Source organism: Notamacropus eugenii, chromosome 1 (genome assembly GCF_028372415.1).
Source record: "Notamacropus eugenii isolate mMacEug1 chromosome 1, mMacEug1.pri_v2, whole genome shotgun sequence".
In the NCBI taxonomy this organism is placed as follows: Eukaryota; Metazoa; Chordata; class Mammalia; order Diprotodontia; family Macropodidae; genus Notamacropus; species Notamacropus eugenii.
In genome coordinates, this window is record NC_092872.1 from 90,077,293 (window position 1) to 90,099,250 (window position 21,958).

The 21,958-nt window shown below is 39.0% G+C and overlaps 1 protein-coding gene across 11 annotated transcripts in view; it reads left to right on the forward strand.

The window, feature by feature from the left end:
• ATF7IP2 (activating transcription factor 7 interacting protein 2) overlaps positions 1-21,958 on the forward strand; it is a 90,214-nt gene that overhangs the window by 21,368 nt on the left and 46,888 nt on the right. For all 11 annotated transcript variants that reach the window (XM_072608947.1, XM_072608982.1, XM_072608992.1 and 8 more), the window contains exons 2-3: positions 15,095-15,945; positions 17,707-17,828. In XM_072608947.1, coding sequence (XP_072465048.1) covers positions 15,105-15,945; positions 17,707-17,828 — 963 coding nt within the window. In that variant the 5' untranslated portion in view covers positions 15,095-15,104. The remainder of the gene's footprint in view (positions 1-15,094; positions 15,946-17,706; positions 17,829-21,958) is intronic.

Consider the following 21,958-nt stretch of genomic DNA (forward strand, 5'->3'; position numbering starts at 1 on the left):
TGGCTAAATGGAAAAGGAGGTGCAAAAGCTAATTGAAGAAAGTAATTCCTTAAACTTTCGAATTGGGCAAGTGGAAGCTAATGACTTCATGAGACAACAAGAAACGATAAAACAAAATTAAAAGAATAAAAAAATAGAAGAAAATGTGAAATATCTCATTGGAAAAACAACTGACCTGGAAAATAGATCCAGGAGAGGTAATTGAAGAATTATTGAACTACCTGAAAGCCATGATCAAAAAAAGAGCCTGGACATCATCCCGCAAGACATTATTAACTTGAATTTGGCATAATTGAAGTTAGATTTTGGAGACTTTATGTCCCAAAAGGGCCAGATGTCACGAGAAAAATAGTTGCCGATACCTTTCAATAGTATGTAAGCAATGAGAATTTCACAACAGACAGATATTTCTGTGATAATGTCTTGAGAATCTTGGTTCAGCATCTGACTTTACAAAGACTCTAATAAAACCACATGTGGGTGTGGAGTCCAAATTATCTGGGGCAAGTATCATAAGTGGATTTATAGTGATTGAGGAGATGAAGTCCTAAATGCAATTTATTAGCAAAACATGCTTAACAAATTGAGTGCAATGCCTCTCAGCAAGCACAAGGACCCTGAATATAGATGTGTGCAAATTTTAATGCATTAAAGGAAAACAAACAGAATATGAACAGGACATAAGACTTGATAGAAGAAAAATTTGGGATTTTCTGAGAAGGGAGAGGGAGACCAAACAAATGGAATTCCCTGAAATCAGGTGATTACTGGAAAACAAAACTGAAGTCTCAAAATGGAAGTTATTCATAAAATGGAGTCAGTTTGACCCTTCCAGTAAAACTAACCTGAAAGGAAAACATAGTGAGTTTTGGAACAGGAATAAAAAAGAAAGTATTAGCTCAGGGCAGATGAAATACTTTGTAGTGGAAGGTATGGGCAGAGAGAACTATGGCTAGGAGTAGAACTGCCATATAATCGTGAATAACAGTTATTAATGACACTCAATTCTCATACACATCTGTAAAGGAGAATTATCAGGGTGAATCTTAATATGTTTCACTATAGACAAATAGGAATTCTATGTGGTAAGCACTGTCAGAAGAAGTATACCTTGGGTCCTCTTCCTGGATCAATGGTTTTCTTAGCCTTTTGTGAAAGAAGACATTGAATAGTGGAGGGAGAGAGGATCCCAGACTTTACCTTAAGAGAAACTAGGCTAGTGTCTTTCATAAAGTTTGAATCTTTTAGACAAAAATCCTAGACCTAATTCAGATATGACTCTTGGAATAAAGAGAGAGCTTTGTTCAGGGTTAGTTCTTCAGAGGTAGAGATGTTAGAATTAAGTCACTTAACCACAAAAAGGAGTGTTTAGGTAAAGCTAGTAAGGTACCTTAAGAACCAGATGGTATTGTAGCATTTTATTTGCACAAGAGATCCCTTCCCAGTTGTTTCAGACCAAGGTTGGGGTATCGTCAAATAGATATTCCGATGTGTCTGACATGGCAGCAACCTAGGGTGCAGCTCAGAGGAAAACACTGAATGACTTCATTATCAATTAGGAAATTTCTCAGAATCTGTTAGACATAAATAACTCCGTTCTATTTTTTAGCCTCCATTTTAGGCCCTTAAGTTTCATTTTGTGAGTTAGGGTTCAATTGACTATAGTACATAAGCCCCATTAGAAAGTCTCTACCTCTCAACCAATCACAAGTTGATAGATATAACCTTGTATCTTGTTTGCTTCACTTCTAAGAATGTATCAGTATCTTTATGAAACCTGCACTCTGGGTCCTTGCGCTGACGGAGAGCCTTGATCCTGATTTGTTCCTCAGGGGTGTGCCTTGCTGAATAAATCGTTGTCTGGATGCAACTCAGCCCTTCTTGTTTTCCTGTAACAGGTCTCAGATACAACAGCAGAAATTACAGGGCATTGGAAGACTTAGCCAAGTGAAACCAAAAGATCACTACTTGGAATAGCATCTCTTCTCTACACTAAGTTTGTGTGGATTGAGATAATACTCACTTTTTTAATGTCCAGGCTTGTGGCAGCAATAACAATAACTACCATTTCTGAAGTGCTTTAAGGTTTTACAGAGTGCTTTATATATATATATATATATATATATATATATATCATTGGACTCTCACAACTCTGCAATACATTCTGTTGTTATATATATTTCAGAGAAGAGGAAACTGAGTTTAGGAGAGGTTCAGTGACTTGCTCAGATTTAAATAACTAAGAAATGTCTTAGGCAGAATTCAAACTCAGGTATTCCTTTAAAATTTTTTTTCTTTTTTGCAATTAACAAAAATCTGTTTTCTCTCCCTTACACCTTCCCCCCTCCACATCGGAAAAGAAAAATAAAATTGAAATGCTTGTTAAAAAAATGTGCATAGTCAAGCAAAACAAATTTCTACATTGGCTATGTCTAGAAATATTCTTAAGTCTGTCACTTTCTCTAAGGAAGTGAGTAGCATGTTTCATCAGTGGTCCTGTGGAGTTACTGTTGGTCATTACATTTTTCACAGGCCTTTAGTCTTTCAAGGTTGTTTTTCTTTACACTGTCATTTTTATCATATAAATCATTCTGTTGTCAAACTCAGATCTTCATGCTCCATGTCCGGTAGTCTTATGTAGTACACCACTTACAGAAGTTAAAATTATAGGAGGCTAGAGATGAGTTTTGAGAATCATGACAAGATTGGAGGGGATCTCTTATGAAAGTCTTGTCATTTTGAATTTGTGGAACCATTAGTTTTGCCTGGGCAAAACGTGTTTTCTTCCACCTATTTATTGTAAAAATGCCTTGACCTTGAGACTGGACTTCGATTCCCACTCAGTAACTGTACTCTGATCCCCTTGAGAAAGTGGACTAATAACAAAGGTTTGTATTGGTTGTAATGACTTCTGAGTCTGGACCGGCTACCTGAGTGCTTTCTGTAGACAGCACAGAGTTTCCTGTGATAGTCATTTGGATGTTCATTGGACTTTTACTTGAAGCCAGGGATGTAATAGAGCCAGGTGGCCTTGATTATTGTTGTGAGCATTCACACCTTGGAAATTAGCAAATACTGTAAGTCATAGCTTGATTTATTATTTTGTTAATTGCCTAGACCTAAGAAAGTGATGGAGCTAGTGTTCATGCAGGTTAAACTTAAAAGTGTGTCATGCATATGTTTTTCATAGAGGCCCCATCAATTCAGAGGGAAGATCCTTGCATTCAGGAGCCACTATCATGCGTGTTGGAGGCTCTGATCAGTTTGGCAATATTTGGTCATTGAGTAACAAGACTGGAAATAGTTGGTTTACATCTGCCCAAATGGATTGGTATACGGCAAAAATTTGTTTAATTAATTTTTTAAAATTCACCTTGGTTGGGACGGAGCCAAGATGGCGGAGCAGAAAGACACAAATACACATAGCTCCGAACCCACAACCCATAGAATATTTGTATAAAGTAACTCACGGCGAATTCTGGAGCAGTGAGGCCACAGAATAGTGGAGCGAAGGAGATTTCTGTTCCAGAGGGACCTGCAAACCTCTTGCAAAAGGTCCGTCGCGCTGTAGACGCTGAGCCCAGCCCAGACCTGCCGCGGCCGCGGCACCAAGAGGAACGGATCCAAGCAGGCTTCAGGGACGGGATCTCCAGCGGCCACACAAGTCCCTCCACCCACAGGTGACAGGGGTTGGTGAGAGAGTCTCTTTGGCGGGTCGAGGGGGGAGTACGGTGCCCCCATGGCTTGGGCCCTCTCGGGAGACAGAAGCTGAGGGGCGGCGGCAGACCGGGACTCCCCAAGCAGGCAGGAGCCTGGATCCATTGTTGAAGGTCTGTGCGTAAACTCCCTGAGGGAACTGAGCCTGAGAGGCTGCCCTGCCCCCACCTGAGCATCTGAACTAAATCTCACACTGAATAGCAGCCATGCCCCCGCCAAAAGCCCTGAGGCTGGAAGCAGCATTTGAATCTCAATCCCCAAACGCTGGCTGGGAGGATCAGGAGGCGAGGTGGGTGTGAGGAAAATATTCAGAGGTCAAGTCACTGGCTGGGAAAATGCCCAGAAAAGGGAAAAGAAATAAGACTATAGAAGGTTACTTTCTTGGTGAACAGGCATTTCCTCCCTTCCTTTCTGATGAGGAAGAACAATGCTTACCATCAGGCAAAGACACAGAAATCAAGGCTTCTGTGTCCCAGCCTACCCAATGGGCTCAGGCCATGGAAGAGCTCAAAAAGAATTTTGAAAATCAAGTTAGAGAGGTGGAGGAAAAGCTGGGAAGAGAAATGAGAGACATGAAGTCAAAGCATGAACAGCAGATCAGCTCCCTGCTAAAGGAGACCCAAAAAAATGTTGAAGAAAATAACACCTTGAAAATTAGCCTAACTCAATTGGCAAAAGAGGTTCAGAAAGCCAATGAGGAGAAGAATGCTTTCAAAAGCAGAATTAGCCAAATGGAAAAGGAGATTCAAAAGCTCACTGAAGAAAATAGTTCTTTCAAAATTAGAATGGCACAGATGGAGGCTAATGACTTTATGAGAAAGCAAGAAATCACAGAACAAAGCCAGAAGAATGGAAAAATGGAAGATAATGTGAAATATCTCATTGGAAAAACAACTGACCTGGACAATAGATCCAGGAGAGACAATTTAAAAATTATGGGACTACCTGAAAGCCAGGATCAAAAAAAGAGCCTAGACATCATCTTTCATGAAATTATCAAGGAAAACTGCCCTGAGATTCTAGAACCAGAGGGCAAAATAAGTATCCAAGGAATCCACAGATCACTGCCTGAAAGAGATCCAAAAAGAGAAACTCCTAGGAACATTGTGGCCAAATTCCAGAGTTCCCAGGTGAAGGAGAAAATACTGCAAGCAGCTAGAAAGAAACAATTCAAGTATTGTGGAAATACAATCAGGATAACACAAGATCTAGCAGCCTCTACATTAAGGGATCGAAGGGCATGGAATAGGATATTCCAGAAGTCAAAGGAACTAGGACTAAAACCAAGAATCACCTACCCAGCAAAACTGAGTATAATACTTCAGGGGAAAAATTGGTCTTTCAATGAAATAGAGGATTTTCAAGCATTCTTGATGAAAAGACCAGAGCTGAAAAGAAAATTTGACTTTCAAACACAAGAATGAAGAGAACCATGAAAAGGTGAACAGCAAAGAGAAGTCATAAGGGACTTACTAAAGTTGAACTGTTTACATTCCTACATGGAAAGACAATATTTGTAACTCTTGAAACTATTCAGTATCTGGGTACCGGGTGGGAGTACACACACACACATGCACACACGCACACACACATAGAGACAGAGTGCACAGAGTGAATTGAAGAGGATGGGAATCATATCTTAAAAAAAATGAAATCAAGCAGTGAGAGAGAAATATATTGGGAGGAGAAAGGGAGAAATGGAATGGGGCAAATTATCTCTCAAAAAAGAGGCAAGAAAAAGACTCATTAGTGGAGGGATAAAGAGGGGAGGTGAGAGAAAAACATGAAGTCTACTCTCATCACATTCCACTAAAGGAAAGAATAAAATGCACACTCATTTTGGTATGAAAACCTATCTTACAATACAGGAAAGTGGGGGATAAGGGGATAAGCAGGGTGGGGGGGATGATAGAAGGGAGGGCATGGGGAGGAGGGTGCAATTTGAGGTCGACACTCATGGGGAGGGATAGGATCAAAAGAGAATAGAAGTAATGGGGGACAGGATAGGATGGAGGGAAATATAGTTAGTCTTATACAACACAACTATTATGGAAGTCATTTGCAAAACTACACAGATTTGGCCTATATTGAATTGCTTGCCTTCCAAAGGGAAGGGGTGGAGAGGGAGGGAGGTAAGAAGTTGGAACTCAAAGTATTAGGATCAACTGTCGAGTAATGTTCTTGCCACTAGGAAATAAGAAATACAGGTAAAGGGGTATAGAAAGCTATCTGGCCCTACAGGACAAAAGAGAAGATGGAGACAAGGGCAGAGAGGGATGATAGAAGAGAGAGCAGATTGGTCATAGGGGCAGTTAGAATGCTTGGGGTTTGGGGGGGGGAGAGGAAAAAAGGGGAAAAAATTTGTAACCCAAAATTTTGTGAAAATGAATGTTAAAAGTTAAATAAATAAATTTAATTTAAAATAAGAAACTAAAAAAAATAAAAATAAAAATTCACCTTGGTTTTCAGTTTTAGGAATGGAACTGAGACTAGGTGATGGTATCTGAAAGCAACTAGGTCTCATGGACTAAAGTGATTTCTCCTCTTGACATTTCTCTCCTCCCTTCTCTTCTCTTCCCCTCCCCTCCAAGATGTGAGTATTGACAGAAAAATATATACTTACGGGATTTCATTGGAATTGAGAATGCCAGACACTCTTGTTTGCTTATGGGTTGGCTTGTTTTCTTAGGACCAGAAAGTGGGGTACCTTGGGGAGTCTTGGTCACAATCGACTACTTAGCATTTTGGGGACTCCCCTGAAGTCACTTACATCTGTTGGGCTGCTGATGCAGTGCATTATAAGGAAGAAGGCTGACTCCTGCTGGGAGGATCCAGAGGTCCAAAAGATCCTCATTTCATGAAGTAGAAGCCGCGGAGTTTTGGGGGTGCTATACGTACATGGAACTGAATCTACTGAAGTAGATTGGAATTTTTGGATCTTAGCTTCTGATTGTTTCCTGTTATCTTGAAAGTTAGAATTGATTCTTTGCTACTGCTTTTTTTCCATTTCCACCTTCCCCAGAAACCACATTCCCATCTATTCAGAGTGATATATTTCCAGTTTCTCACAGGAGTGTTTAATGACTTCAAAACTAAATGATTCATTAGATCAGTAGTTCTCAAAATTTTTGATCCCAGGACTCCTTTACACTCTTAAATATTATTGAGGATTCCCCCAAAGAGCTTTCATTTATGTGGATTAAATCCTTTGATATTTACTATATTAGAAATTAAGACGTGTTAGTGGTATTATGAAATGTTTTGACCCAGCAGACCAGTCTTTAACACAGATTACACTCGGAGAGTAGCTGCATTAGAGGGAAACTGAAAGTACGGGTTATCTCAAGAATAAAGATTCTGTTTGGTCAGTAATCTAGTGGAATGAGGCCTGTAATGATTACACATAAAATTTTCTAATCTTCTTTGGGAAATACAGATATGAAGACCTATAGGGACTTATTCCCTTATTTTCTCAATCAGAGTTCAGCAGAAAGGGGCTTAACCATGTAGTGCTACTAGATTGTTCCTTATAAGTTCAATAAATTGGATTCTTGACAGGCCACAACTATGAGAAAGTACCAAGATAGGAGAAATTTACAAAAGCCGTACTCACCAGTGTTCTGCCTCCAGGGATCCCTGCCCATGTGTCCAGAATTCTATTTCTGACAGTAGAACGTTAGAGAAAATTGTTCCAGCACCAGGAATCAAACAGCATACACAGTGAATCATTGTATACATACATTTTATGAGAGAACAGAGCAATAGTCTTGGATTTCTCCTCATTCATGGGGTGTATAGTCTCTTATGGGCAGTTACATAACTATACATAGGGAAATGGATGGTTTGGTAAAAATATGTTTGCTCAGCAGATCCTTGTGAAAATGCAGTAGTTTCCTAGAACTTTTATAATTTGTTCTGGGTATTTATTTGGATTGCTTAAGGGTAGTACAATTTACAGCTTCATAAGAGAAATTTTAAAAGAAAGTATTTCAGCAAAACTAACATGTATCAATTCTGACATTGCAGTGGCAATGTCTAAAATGGCAAAGTTCAGCACTGTCTAGTTCTCTGGTCCTAAGAATCTGACTCCCAAATCATTGGTGAATTTCTTTATGGACACCAGTGGCTAGGCAGACCACTTAAAAGATAGAGATATGTCAGCTGCAGAAAAGATTTAATAGTGCACATAAGCCTCATAAAGAGCAGCTCTTCTTATAGGCTACTTGGCAGTTTGTGTTGTTTTTTTAGCACTAGAAATACATAATTTGTTTTCCTTGTCTTTACATTCTGGTCATGAAAGACCTTATAGAAAAAGTGCGCATTTGTAATAGGGAAGGACCATCCATCTTGCTTTAAGATTTATTGATGTGCCAACTATAGCGAACATCACCCATCTGGACATACCATCTACCAACCTTGCATTCTATGAGAGTTAATATTTTTTATAGTGCTTTAAAGTTTGCAAGTACTTTATACACATTATCTCCTGAGTGATGCTATACTTGCTTTTGAATGAGTGAAAAATATTTGTAGTAAATATTCCCTAGGAACATTGTTCTTTTCGTAAAGATGACCTCGAGCATTGTTGCTTCAGAGTCATAGCAATATGTTATTGATGATATGTAAATTTCAATTGATATGGAAAAGGGTATGTTAGTAGCCTGGTTCATGTACCAGACGGAATTAGAACAGCCTGTTGATCTTGGAGATGAACAGTGCAGCCCAAACTCTTTAAGTAACTACCAACTTGCAAGAAACAGATGCGACCTCAAGCAGTTTTGGGAGAGAGAATAACACCAGAGCAAACAGTTTAAAGAGGTGATGCTTGTTCCTGAAGCTGTAGATGGCAACCAGTAGGAGAACTGGTACTGAAACTGGACATATATACTAGAGATCTTTTCATTTTTGACTCCTTCACCCCCTCCCCCACCAAAAAGAAGTGGACATTGGTCCTTGAGTCTCTTCCTATTTTTCTAACTGTCCCTACAACACCAGCTCTACCTCCACCCCCAACACTGGAAGAATCAGTATCTTGGTAACAGAAGTATGTAGTTTAGCAAAAGATGATGGGAAATGCCATGAAAGGAATGAAAATGCCAATCGCCATGAACCAAAGGCCACATTTGATATTGTCTTTGGACGTTTCTCCTTGTTCCCACTTATAACAAGCTGACAATGGAAGGTACATGGTTCTAGTAGAATGTTAGCTTCTTTAGGTCATTTTTGTACTTTCATTCTTGGCACCTAACATTGTGCCTGGCATATGCTAGGTATTTAATGTATACTTGTTGATTAGTTTTAAATCATGTAAATGTTTGCTGCGTTGTGAAGAATTCGGAAGCTTGGCAGAGTGCTCTAAGAAAATATCAACAGTTATGTTGGTGGTAGCCAGCTACTCTACTGTGCCTTGAAATGTGTAACACTATCTTTTTTGTTTCTTTTTTTTACCTCTTTCACTTGCCCCAGATATTTTCAGATGCCCTTGAGAAGAAGTAATTTTGTCTGAAGGCTTGCAGCAAACAGCATCAAGTGCAAGATTGAGTTGAAGGAGTTTGATGCAATGGAAAGAGCACTGGATTTAGAATTAGAGCCTCGGTTCAAATTCCAGCTTTACCTCTTACTAATCACTTAATTTCAAAGGCCCTTGGCTTTCTTGTCTATAAAATGTTGAACAGAATATCTGTGTATCCAAGAAGTCTGCACTATAAAGAATCTATAGCACTTTGCAGCTTGATTCAGTGCCCATGAACTGAATTCTGTTTTGGTACCCACAATTAAGCTCTGCAAACTTGTTTAGCAAATGCCGATTACCACTGCCCTCTCAGTCACCCAGGCTTGCTCTTCTCTCTTACCCCCTCATATCTAATTCCTGTCATATCTACCTTGATAATGTATCTTGTATATGCTAACTTCTCTCCTCTGACACTACCACCCTCCTGGTGTAGGCCCTCATCTCCACATGCTTAAACTATTTCCATAACTTTCAGATTGGTCTCCCTCTTTCAAGTCCTCACCTCTCCGTTCTATGAGGGCTGTCATCAGTCATCCCAACCTGTATCTTGTCACTGGACTCTGATGACTCTGGAGGAGAGCAGGAGGCTGATAACTTTGCACAGCTCTGTCTCACTTAAATCCAACTCCCTTGAAAGTCCACACATCACTCTCTTGATGTCACAGGTCCTCTTTGAAAGAAAGGATAAACAATAAGCATCCATTCTATCCTCCATTCAGCTCTCATGCTGATCTTTCTAAAGTGCAATATGTATCATTCCTCCCATTCATTAAATTCTAATTATCTCAAGACTCAACTATAAAAATCTCTGTTGGACTTTTAAAGCCCTTCCTACTTTTCAGGTCTTGTGCCTTGCTCCCCTCTCTGTGTCAGTGATGCAGTGACTCTGGCTTCCTTGCTGTTCCTTGCGTAAGATACTTCATTTCCTGACTCTCTGTCTCCACATTGGCTGTCCCCCATGTTTGGAATACTTTCTCCTTACGTTTGCCTTGTGGCTTTCTACGAGTCTCAGCTAAAGTCTCACTTTGTGTGAGAGCCCTTTCCCAGTCGTCCTTAATCTTAGTGCCTTCTCTCTGATATTACTCCCAGTTTCTCCTGTATTTACCATTTGTACATAGGTTTTTGTATGTTTTCTCCCCCATTATACTGTGAACTTGAGCTAGAAGCAAGGTCTGTTTTTGCTTTTCCCTGTGTTCCTAGCACTTAACATTAGTGCTTGCCATGTAATAAGTGCTTTTAAAATATTGGTAGAAAGACACTCTTAGTAAGACATATTGCAAGATTTAAGGATACAAAAGGAAAGAAAAATGATCCTTACCTTATGGGAATTTATATTTTACTGGGAAGGGGATATAACATAGTGCAATGATTGTATTAATATAACTAATACAAGGTCAGTTGAAGATAAGGAGAGTGCTGAAATCTGGAATGATCAAAGACATACTTTAGTCTAACCCAGGCCTGCACAACCTGCAGCCTGCAGGCTGCACACCAAAGGATTTTGGGCAGCCTGGGAAAAATGTAGAGGATGTGTTCCTTATTGGGCGGGCTGTAAGTGGCCCAACCAAAGGGCATCAAGACAAATGCTTATATCATGTTAGAATTTTGAGAGGTGATAGTTTGGAAGTGAAATCCAAGCATAGGGGACAGCTTATACAGATGCAAAATAGAGATGGGAGGTAGGGTGTTACATTTAGAAAAATAGTAGTAATACATTTTGGTTGGAACATAGAGATTGTGAATGGGAGTATATGAAATAAGCTTGAAGTGTAGGTAGAATCCTTGTTATAGAAGATTTTAAACACTAAGCTGAGAGGTTTTATCCTAGAGGCATAGGGAGCTATTGAAAGATTTCATTGGAGGGAAAGGAGTGATATGATCATACTTGTGTCTTAGGAAGATTATTTGGGCAGATGTATAGAAGATAGATTGAAGAGAAGAGGGACTGTAGAAGAAAGGAGATCAATTAGGAAAGCTTTATATTCTAGGCAAGAGGTGATGAAGACCTGACCTAAGGTAATGACTGAGTGGAGATGTAGAGATAGAATTGACAAGTAGGGCTCACCTGAGTCAGGGCTAACTTGAGTATCTAAGAAGATAATACTGTCATAGATTTGGGATTAGAAGGAACCTTAAAAATCATCTATTAAAAGACTTTATTTTATATTTAAGATAACTGAGCTTTGAGATAGTGACTTGTTAAGAGAATAACTTATTCAAGATCATTTGTAATTAATGTAGATAGGGAAATTTGAAAGGGTACCGGAGAAGGCGTGAGCATGAGCATGGTTGGATAGAACATGAGTATCATTTGGTTGAGGGGGAATAGAAATGAAAGGCCGTGAGAGAGAGAGAAACAGGGCACAGTTTGGTTCTAATTAGCCATTGATTAATTATAATAGTGATAGAGGTAGATATGAGAGAAGCCATAAGGATAGTAATGAGTACCAGATGTGGAGAGAAGCCAGTCTCCAGGGGATGTTGAAGAGAGAGCTGGGTAGATTCTAAGTCTATTCTTTGACTCAGGAGATTGATGGTGGCAGGGTGAGGTGCAGTAGGTCTATGGGACGCCAGACAGTGCTGGTTGGGGTCAGGCCTGCCGAATGTAGAGAAGATAAAAGGGCCCAAGAGAGTGCTAAGGTCTCACCCATTATAAAAGAATCAGAGATGGATAATCCAGCAAAGACTAAGAGGAACATTATATCATAAAATTTAAAGGATGAGAGGGCAACTAATGAAAGTTATTATTGAGAATAAGGATTGAAAAAAAACCCATCAGATTTAGATATCTTGAGTATTGGTAATTTGGCAAAGAGCAGTTTTGGTGACATTCTGTCAGAAGCCAAATTTCAAGGGATTACAAAGGGTGTGGGTGTTAAGGTTGTGGAGGCAGCCACTGTAGATGATTCTTTTTAGGGCTTTGGTGGTATAAAAAAAGAAAGAGCAATGGTTTTCTCTATCTCAGTTCCAACTTCAGTAGAAATTCCTTATGTATCATCTCTGACAAATAGGATTCAGACTTTGCTTGAAGATACCTTGGGGAAGAGTAAAACTCCCTAGCTCCCAAAATAGCCTGTTTCGCTCGTGGGTAGCTTTAATCCACCAATTGTTGATAGTTCTGCACTCCATTTGGCAGCCTTCCAGATATTTGAAGGTATCTCTTCTATCTCCCCTAAGCCCTTTCTTTTCCAGCCTACATCCTTAGGTGTTAAAGGATCCATATGTTTCAGCTGATTCTCATATTTCGTGATATCAAGACCTTTCACTATTCAAAGCCCTCTTGTATTTTCGTGTCCAGAACGTTCTACTCAAAATTCTAGGTGTGATCAGAGGAATAGAACCAGAACTTACTAGCTCCCTCACTGTGAGCACGATATTTTAGTTAATATAATCTTAATATGATGCGTGTATTTTACCGTGTTACCTGTTAACTTTTCTAGATTCCATGTCACATTGTTTATTCATACTGAATTCATAACGAATTATTGGCTGAATGAGTCTGTTAAGTGCTTACAATGTGTCAGACATGTGCTCAGTGTTAGAGATAGAAATAAGAAAGAGAATTCCTGCCCTCAAAGAGTTTTACATTGTAGTCGAGGGAGGAAGGAGATACGGAAAGCCACATGTAGGGAAGTAGAGGCCAAGGGAAGAATGTTTTTGGTTTGGGAATTACTGGAGGGGGGTGTAGAGCCATAGAAGACTCCAGCTGACCTTTCCACACCCACTGGTAGTATTTATTTGATTTTCTTTTCCAGAGCAAGAGGTATAGAAAGTAGGGTAGGAGTGGAGGGAGGGCGTATGAAATGGAAGGATGTAGCTGGGGTAGATGGTTAGATGGATAGAGAAACATGAATCTGAGATCCGAGGCTAGCTAAATACTGTAGGTCCTGGTAGCACAATCCCAGGATGTTGGTTCCAAAGTTGAGTTGATGAAGTAATTTGGAGCACTGTCACCAGATGCCCAGTTGTCTGGACAGAGCATCAACAGGGAAGAAATAACAAAGTGGGTTTTTTGTTCTTTTAAAAGATAGGATAGACCTTAGAATGTTTGTAAGCAAGGGAGAAACCAATTGATATGGTCAGCTTGAGGATGAAAAGAATGATTGGTGAGACATATCTAGAGGAGGTGGGGAAGTGACAGGATCAAGTGCACAGGCAGCAGGGTTGGTAAAGATTAGGGCAACTTCTTCCTGAAAGACTGGAATAAAGAAAAAGTAGGTGATTACATAAATCACTTTTGAGATATGGAATGGGGTGATGAGGAAGCTTAAAATAGATTCACTCTTTTCTTAATAAAGTGAAAGGCCAAAAGAGGTAGGGGTGTGGAGGACATCATTGATGGTTTAGGGAACTATGCGACAGCCTCTTAAAGAGAAGGGTAATGATTCAAGGAGGAGTAAAAGATTATTCATTGTGACAGGCCAGTTAAAAGTAAAAATAATGTGACTTCATAGCAGACTTCTAGTAGTTTCACAGCCCTTTAGCATGATCACAGAGACAAAAATGGTGAAGGTATGCCGAAATGAAAGGCAGATCATGAATAGTACAAAGGTACCCACCTCTAAAGTTTGTTAGCTTTAGGACTATAGGCTAGTCACATATCCTGTCATCCTCACTTTCCCCCTTCTACAAAGTTGGGATAATACCTAAAGAATCTGCCTCATACTACGAAGCTTAAATGGGATAACATATGTGGTGTTTTGTTAACCTTAAGGTTCTTTGTAGAGGTCAGTCACCGTTAATATTATTACTGTTATTATACCAGTAAGGAAAAATGCATGAGGAACATCATCATGGAGTGAAAAGAGTGTTGGACTTGGAATCAGTAAAACCTGGGTTAAAATTTTGCCTTTGATATTTATTACGACAATTGTTATTATAAATAAGTTCTAATTTCCATTGGTGAAGGGAATTCTTGAAGGGATTTCCCACAACTAGAATTCCTGTACCAACAGAATCACAATTCTTAACATATTGATGTGTGGAAATGTGTGGTTATTATTTAACAGAAGGGAAAGTCTTTTGGTAGGTGTGACTAGGGGAGATATGTCGATTGTGTTCCTTAGATTACCAGTAACATTTCCAAAATATAAGTCATAAAAATGTAGGTGTGAATAAGTCAGGTCAAACTAATTTTTTGAAACTATGGATTAGTTACATTAATAGCTATTTACTCTGGAAAGAAAACTGTTTATGATTGTTTGGGCTTGCAAAATAGATGAATTAAAGTGAGTGGTTTGTATGAGGTCTTTTACCCCATCAAAATGGTCCATTAGTGAAAAAAAAATTGAAAATAATTATAGTGCATAGGGTCCTCTGGTCTTTGGGTTAATTTTCACCCCCTAAAGAATAATCCAAGTTACAGATTATGTAATTATTTTGTGAGTCCATAAATTCACTGAAAATTTAGTGGACCTTTTCACTACTTCATTTCTTCTTGGCTTATTTGTTCCCATATAAGAGGCAGTTAGTGTTATAGAGAGATTGAGTTGCCTGCTAAGAGATTTCCTGAACCATGACATAACTGGACAGATTCAACATACAGATATTTACCAAAATTCTTTGACACTTGATGGGCATAATTATATTCCTGCTTGAGTGCAGGAACCCTGTTTCCTATTTCTTCTCTATCATCATGTATTATATACCCAGTATAGTTTACCTTTTCTCTGCTGTCTCTAAAATGGATGGAGATGGCACGGTCACCAGTCAAATGAATGTCAAATGCTCCTCATCTTTGTGAAGACAGGAGCAGTGGTAGAAAGAACAGTGGGTGACCTGGAGCTGAATGGATTGGGTGGGTACTATGGAGAAGCGAGAAATCTTTAGAAATCAAATATTTAAAAACAGTGTTTTAAATTTCAGGAGATGAAAAATGGCAAGTCCAGACACAACTGTACAGAAGAAACTAAAAGCTAAAAAGACCATACCTACAAGTTGCCGGAAGCAAATACATACGTTGCATAAAGTAGGGCATACTGAGCCACTGAAGGCTGTAGATAAGAATGTACATAGTGGAAATCAGCCGCTAAGCACTGATGTCATGTATAGGAAAAGTGACAATTCTGACATGAAGTGTTTCTTATTGGACTCAAGGAGAAAAACCATGGTCCCTCAGGAAAATGAAACATTTCCTCAAAATTTAGTAGTGTCACTAAAAACAATAGAGAACAACTCAAAGATGAACTTTGTCAATGAACAAGTTATTGATCCAAACAGCAGGCCAGCTGAGAAAGAAGTTTCCTGCAAGAAACTTTTTATACAAGACTCAAGTGACCCACAGTGTGGTTCGGAACACAAAACAAATGAAAAAAGATTTTCATTTGAGCAATCGAAGGTTGATTTGAATCTAAAACTACACAGCAGCCCATCTGACTCATTGAATGATTTAATTGACAAGTCAGCTTATGTATTAGGCAATCATGTAGCAAAGGTTTTTAACAGTATTGGGAATGGTAAAGAAAATAACAAGGTAGGTCCCAGGCTAGAAGTGACTTCGCAATCAGAATCACATGTGTCACAGCAGAGTGAAGCCATTTCAGTTAAAAGTTCAAATCCTCATCTTGACAAGATATCTGATTTGACAAGATCGATTCAGGCCAGGAAGCATACAAGTGATTTTTTGAAGACACAAGAATGCAATCAAACTGAACATTCAACTACTTCAGTCTGTGGAAATACTGTCTCAACATGGCATTCATCGTCGGACACTAATAGTAAGTGTTTATATCCACAGTATACAGAGAAGTCCCTTGCATTTAGACTGATAATTTAACTGATACAGACCACTATAAAAAACATGTCAATAAAATAAAAGCACATTATTCTATACAGAGAGTCAGTGGGTTATAGTGAATATAAGCAAATTGTAGCGTCAAAAAGACCTGCGTTCAGTTTCTACCTTTGACAGGTCTGTGACCGTGTGCAACTCAGTTGACTTTTCACTGTCCTAAGCAGTTCTCCAAGACTATAAAAAGAGATAAGATAGTATATTGGAAAGCCCAGTGGATTGGGGGGTCAGAGTGCCTAGGTTCAGATCATTGTCCTAAGCAGTTCTCCAAGACTATAAAAAGAGATAAGGTAGTATATTGGAAAGCCCAGTGGATTGGGGGGTCGGAGTGCCTAGGTTCAGATCATGGCTCTGCCAGTCACCATGTGACATTTAACGTCTGAATCATAGTCTGTAAAATGAGAGGGTTGGAAAAAGTTTGCACATAAGGAATTTGCCACACTGATGAGATCATAGGTGCAGACCTTGCAGAAAATTCTACCTAGAAGTAGATATCTGTATTCAAGGATAAGTCTATTCTGAGGTATGGAGCAAATAGATGTGCAGGTGGTACTAGAGAGTGAGAATATTTACATTATACCAAATCAAGTGACACCGCAGGATACAGAATAGGAGAATCTTTGGAGTAGCAGTATATTACATTAAACTGGATATGCAGCGTCAAAGACAAATAATGACTCAAGGTTTTTTTGTTTCAAAAATCAGAAAAATGGTGGTGCTGTCTGCTGTGTATCTAAGAATGATTTTTATTTATCTTCATATTAAAATAATTTTATTAATTGATTCATTTTGTTTTTCTATGCTCGTTTTTTTATCCATCTCACACCCCCACCCCCGTCATTCAGTGAGACACTATTTTAGAAAGAAATCGCTTTCCTTAAGGCTCAAGAAAGTAACAGGTACATTTGCAAAATTGTTCAGTTCATCAAACATTTATTGAGAATCATCTCTATCCTAGCCAGTTGGAGAGCTACACTATCAAATATGATACAGTTTGCCTTCAGATAGTTTATTATTCATCATCTCACCCATATTTTTATAACCTTTAAAAATCACTTGTAGGAGACTTTTTATTTGTAAGGGTAGTTAGCAGAGAATATAGTATTTATTTAATTATGCCCCGATTACATCTTTTCCCAGAAAATTCATTTCTCATTCAACAGAAAGGTAGATGTGGATACACATTTAGGAGAACATTATACTGTATGCTGCAACAACCAGGCCAAATATGTATTCAGTTAATTTTGTGTGAACTTCAGATTCCTAAGCAAGATGGCAAAGAGTAAATTTTATTTATCTATGTCTAATCAAGAATTTGCAGTGATTTCTTAGTAAGGCAAATTAAAAATAGCTTTAAAATTAAGTTCATAAGTACTTAAATGTCCTCAGTTTATGTGATTGGTTTAATTTATTTCTGTTGTTGTTGACCTGTTAGTAGCAGTCAAAATCATGGAGGAAGTTTATTATCAGTAATACCTACACTTTAAATATTAATTTATGAATCAGCATTTTTCCCTAAGTAATTGTTTTGGATTAAAAATTTTTTAAAAGATATTTACGTATTGTTAGGTTTTTTCTGTTGGTTTCTGTTACTGAATATCTAGTATGTAGACTATTTCAGTTGGTCCTTTCATAAAGAGGAACATTAATCTTTGTTTCCTGTATTTTTTTTCTCCTTTTCTCAAAGGCAGTACCTCAAAGAAAAGGGCACTTTCAGGAAACGAAGACAATACTAAGCGCATGAAAACTTCAGATGAAATTAATGAGAACATGTGTATTGTGGAAAAAGAAAGCTCATTGTTTGAACAGGTAAAACTGTTATTTGCAATATTTACCTTTTACTTTTAAGTCATAGAAAATACCCACTGACATCCCTAAAGAGTTAATTTTTTTTTTATTTTTAATTAATTATTTAACTTCTAGCATTCATTTTCACAAAATTTTGGGTTTCAAATTTTCTCCCCATTTGTTCCCTCCCCCCACCGCAAAACGCCAAGCATTCTAATTGCCCCTGTCACCAATCTGCCCTCTCTTCTAGCATCCCTCCCTTCCCTTGTCCCCATCTTCTCTTTTGTCCTGTAGGGCCAGATAACTCTCTATACCCCTTTACCTATATTTCTTATTTCCTAGTGGCAAGAACAGTACTTGACAGTTGTTCCCAAAACTTTGAATTCCAACTTCTCTTCATCCCTCCCTCCTCACCCATTCATTCCCTTTGGAAGGCAAGCTATTCAATATAGGCCATATCTGTGTAATTTTGCAAATGGCTTCCATAATAGTCATGTTGCGTAAGACTAACTGTATTTCCCTCCATCCTATCCTGCCCCCCATTGCTTCTGTTCTCTCTTTTGATCCTGTCCCTCCCCAAGAGTGCTGACTTCAAATTGCTCCCTCCTCCCATTGCCCTCCCTTCCATCCTCCCCCCCACCCTGCTAATCCCCTTCTCCCCCACTTTCCTGTATTGTAAGATAGGTTTTCATACCAAAATGAGTGTGCATTTTATTCCTTCCTTTAGTGGAATGTGATGAGAGTAAACTTCATGTTTTTCTCTCACCTCACTTCTTTTTCCCTCCACTAAAATGTCTTTTGCTTGCCTCTTTTATGAGAGATAATTTGCCCCATTCCATTTCTCCCTTTCTCCTCCCAATATATTTCTCTCTCACCACTTAATTTCATTTTTTAAGAAATGATCCCATCCTATTCAATTCACTCTGTGCTCTGTGTGTGTGAGTGTGCATGTGTGTGTGTGTAATCCCACCCACTACCCAGATACTGAAAAGTTTCAAGAGTTACAAATATTGTCTTTCCATGTAGGAATGTAAACAGTTCAACTTTAGTAAGTTCCTTATGACTTCTCTTTGCTATTTACCTTTTCATGCTTCTCTTCATTCTTGTGTTTGAAAGTCAAATTTTCTTTTCAGCTCTGGTCTTTTCATCAAGAATGCTTGAAAGTCCTCTATTTCATTGAAATACCATTTTTTCCTCTGAAGTATTATACTCAGTTTTGCGGGGTAGGTGATTCTTGATTTTAGTCCTAGTTCCTTTGACTTCTAGAATATCATATTCCACACCCTTCGATCTCTTAATGTAGAAGCTGCTAGATCTTGTGTTATCCTGATTGTATTTCCACAATACTTGAATTGTTTCTTTCTAGCTGCTTGCAGTATTTTCTCCTTACCAGGGAACTCTGGAATTTGGCCACAGTGTTCCTAGGAGTTTCTCTTTTTGGATCTCTTTCAGGTGGTGATTGGTGGATTCCTTGAATACTTATTTTGCCCTCTGGTTCTAGAATCTCAGGGCAGTTTTCCTTGATAATTTCATGAAAGATGATGTCTAGGCTCTTTTTTTGATCCTGGCTTTCAGGTAGTCCCATAATTTTTAAATTGTCTCTCCTGGATCTATTTTCCAGGTCAGTTGTTTTTCCAATGAGATATTTCACGTGATCTTCCATTTTTTTATTCTTTTGGTTTTGTTTTGTGATTTCTTGGTTTCTCATAAAATCATTAGCCTCCATCTGTTCCATTCTAATTTTGAAAGAACTATTTTCTTCAGTGAGCTTTTGAACCTCCTTTTCCACTTAGCTAATTCTGCTTTTGAAAGCATTCTTCTCCTCATTGGCTTTTTGAACCTCTTTTGCCAATTGAGTGGGCCTATTTTTTAAGGTGTTATTTTCTTCAGCATTTTTTTGGGTCTCCTTTAGCAAGGTGTTGACCTGCTTTTCATGCTTTTCTTTCATCTCTCTCATTTCTCTTCCCAGTTTTTCCTCCACCTCTTACTTGATTTTCAAAATCCTTTTTGAGCTCTTTCATGGCCTGAGCCCATGGTATATTTATTTTGGATGTGTGGGATACAAAAGCCTTGACTTCTATGTCTTTCTCTGATGGTAAGCATTGTTCTTCCTCATCTGAAAGGAAGGGAGGAATTATCTGTTCGCCAAGAAAGTAACCTTCTATGGTCTTATTTTTTTTTTTCCCTTTTCTGGGCATTTTCCCAGCCAGTGACTTGATTTCTGAGTTTTCTTTCCACACCCACCACACCTCCAGATTTGCCCAGCCAGCGCTTGGGGTCTGAGATTCAAATGCTGCTTCCCAGCCTCAGGGCTTTGGGTGGGGGTGGGGCTGCTATTCAGTGTGACATTAATTTCAGGTGCTCAGGTAGGGGCAGGGCCTCCACAGGGGGCTCAGTTCCCTCAGGGGGTTTATGCAGAGACCTTCAACAATGGTCCTTCCTGCTTGGGGAGCCCCTGTCCAGTGCTGCCCCTGCTGCTGCCTCCTGAGGGGGCCTGAGTTATGGGGACACCCCACTCCCCTCTCGACCAGCCAAAGAGACCCTCTCACTGACCCTTGTCACCTGTGGGTTGAGGGACCTGTGGGGCCGCTGGAGATTCTGTCCCTGAAGCCTGCTCGGGTCTGCTTCTCTTGGTGCCATGGGGCCAAGGCAGGGCTGGGCTCTGCTCCAGGTCCGGTGCCCAATGGACCTTTTGTGTCAGGTTTTCAGGTCTCTCTGGAACACAAATCTTGTCCGCTCCGTTGTTCTGTGGCTTCTGCTGCTCCAGAATTTGTTGGGAGTTCTTCTTTAGAGATATTTTATGGGCTGCGGGTTTGGAGCTAGCATATGTGTGTCTTTCTACTCCACCATCTTGGCTCCTCCCCCTAAAGAGTTAAATCTTAAGATTGCCATTTTATCTCACTTTTTGCCAGCTTGATTTAGAAAAATATAAAATTTAAGTTACTGAACATAATTAAATCGGGGAGGGGAAAGAAGGATTCAGCATTGTTTTTCTTTTAAATAGCAAGTTCCCCTACTGCATTTAAACTGATTCTGTAAACAGTAATCCCTTATTGATCCAGTGTTGAAGAATGAGGTGTTCCACCTAAATTAACTCGATTCTCACTCCAAGTCTATAACTGTCTGACCTCTCTGTGGAAGGGAAGATGCTGTTTCCTCGTCTTGTAGTCATGGTAACTATTCAGCTTCATTTTATTGATCTTTTTGTTTACATTTTTGTAATCATTGCATATATTCTTTTGGTTCTGCTTCTTTGACTATAAAAATATATATATTTATCAGTTCATTAATCTTCCAGTATTTTTCTCAATTCCACATATTCACTGTTTCTTAAGGCATAATAATATTTCGGGGTTTGTTTTTTTTTACTTAGCAAAATTCATTCTTCCTTCAGTTAACTGACATGCAGTTTGTTTCCAGTTTTGAGAGGATTGGGTTGCTACTATAGAAAAGAACTACTGAAGAATATTATTTTGTTAGAATATATACCCAGTGATGAATCTCAGGAACAAATACCAAATTGTTTTCTAAAATGGTTGAACCATTTGACAGCTCCATTAACAGTGTATTTATTGGAGGGTGGAGCCAAGATGGTGGAGTAAGACAAGAACTCACCTGAACTCTCTCAGATTCACCTCCAAACAACTATAAAGTAACACCTCAAGATAAATTCTGGAGCAACAGTGTTAACAAAAGAATGAGATCAAACAATTTTTCAGTCAAAGACAACTTAGGTCAGCAGGAAAGGTCTGTCTTACATGGGTAAAAGGGAAGTACAATCCAGTCTGCTTCCTAGCCAGCTAGTGATAAGGCACTACACTCCAAGCGCAGAAAGCCAGCTAGAGACCCTGCAGCCCTTGGCATGTTGTGGCAAGACCACATGGACCTGTCAGAGTGGGCTAGTATGAGGGCCCCATGCACCTGGTACAAGAAGCTGGGGACAGTATCCCTGCTACCCTGGGAGAAGAGCCCAACTTTAACACAATTTAAGTTACAAAATAGTTGGAAAGATGAGCAAAGAAAAAAGATTCTGAACATAGAAAATTACTATGATGACAAAGAAGATCAAAACAAACTCAAAAGAGGACAGGAATGTCAAAAACAGCTACATGTGAAGGCTCAAATAAAAATGTGAATTGATCTCAAGATCA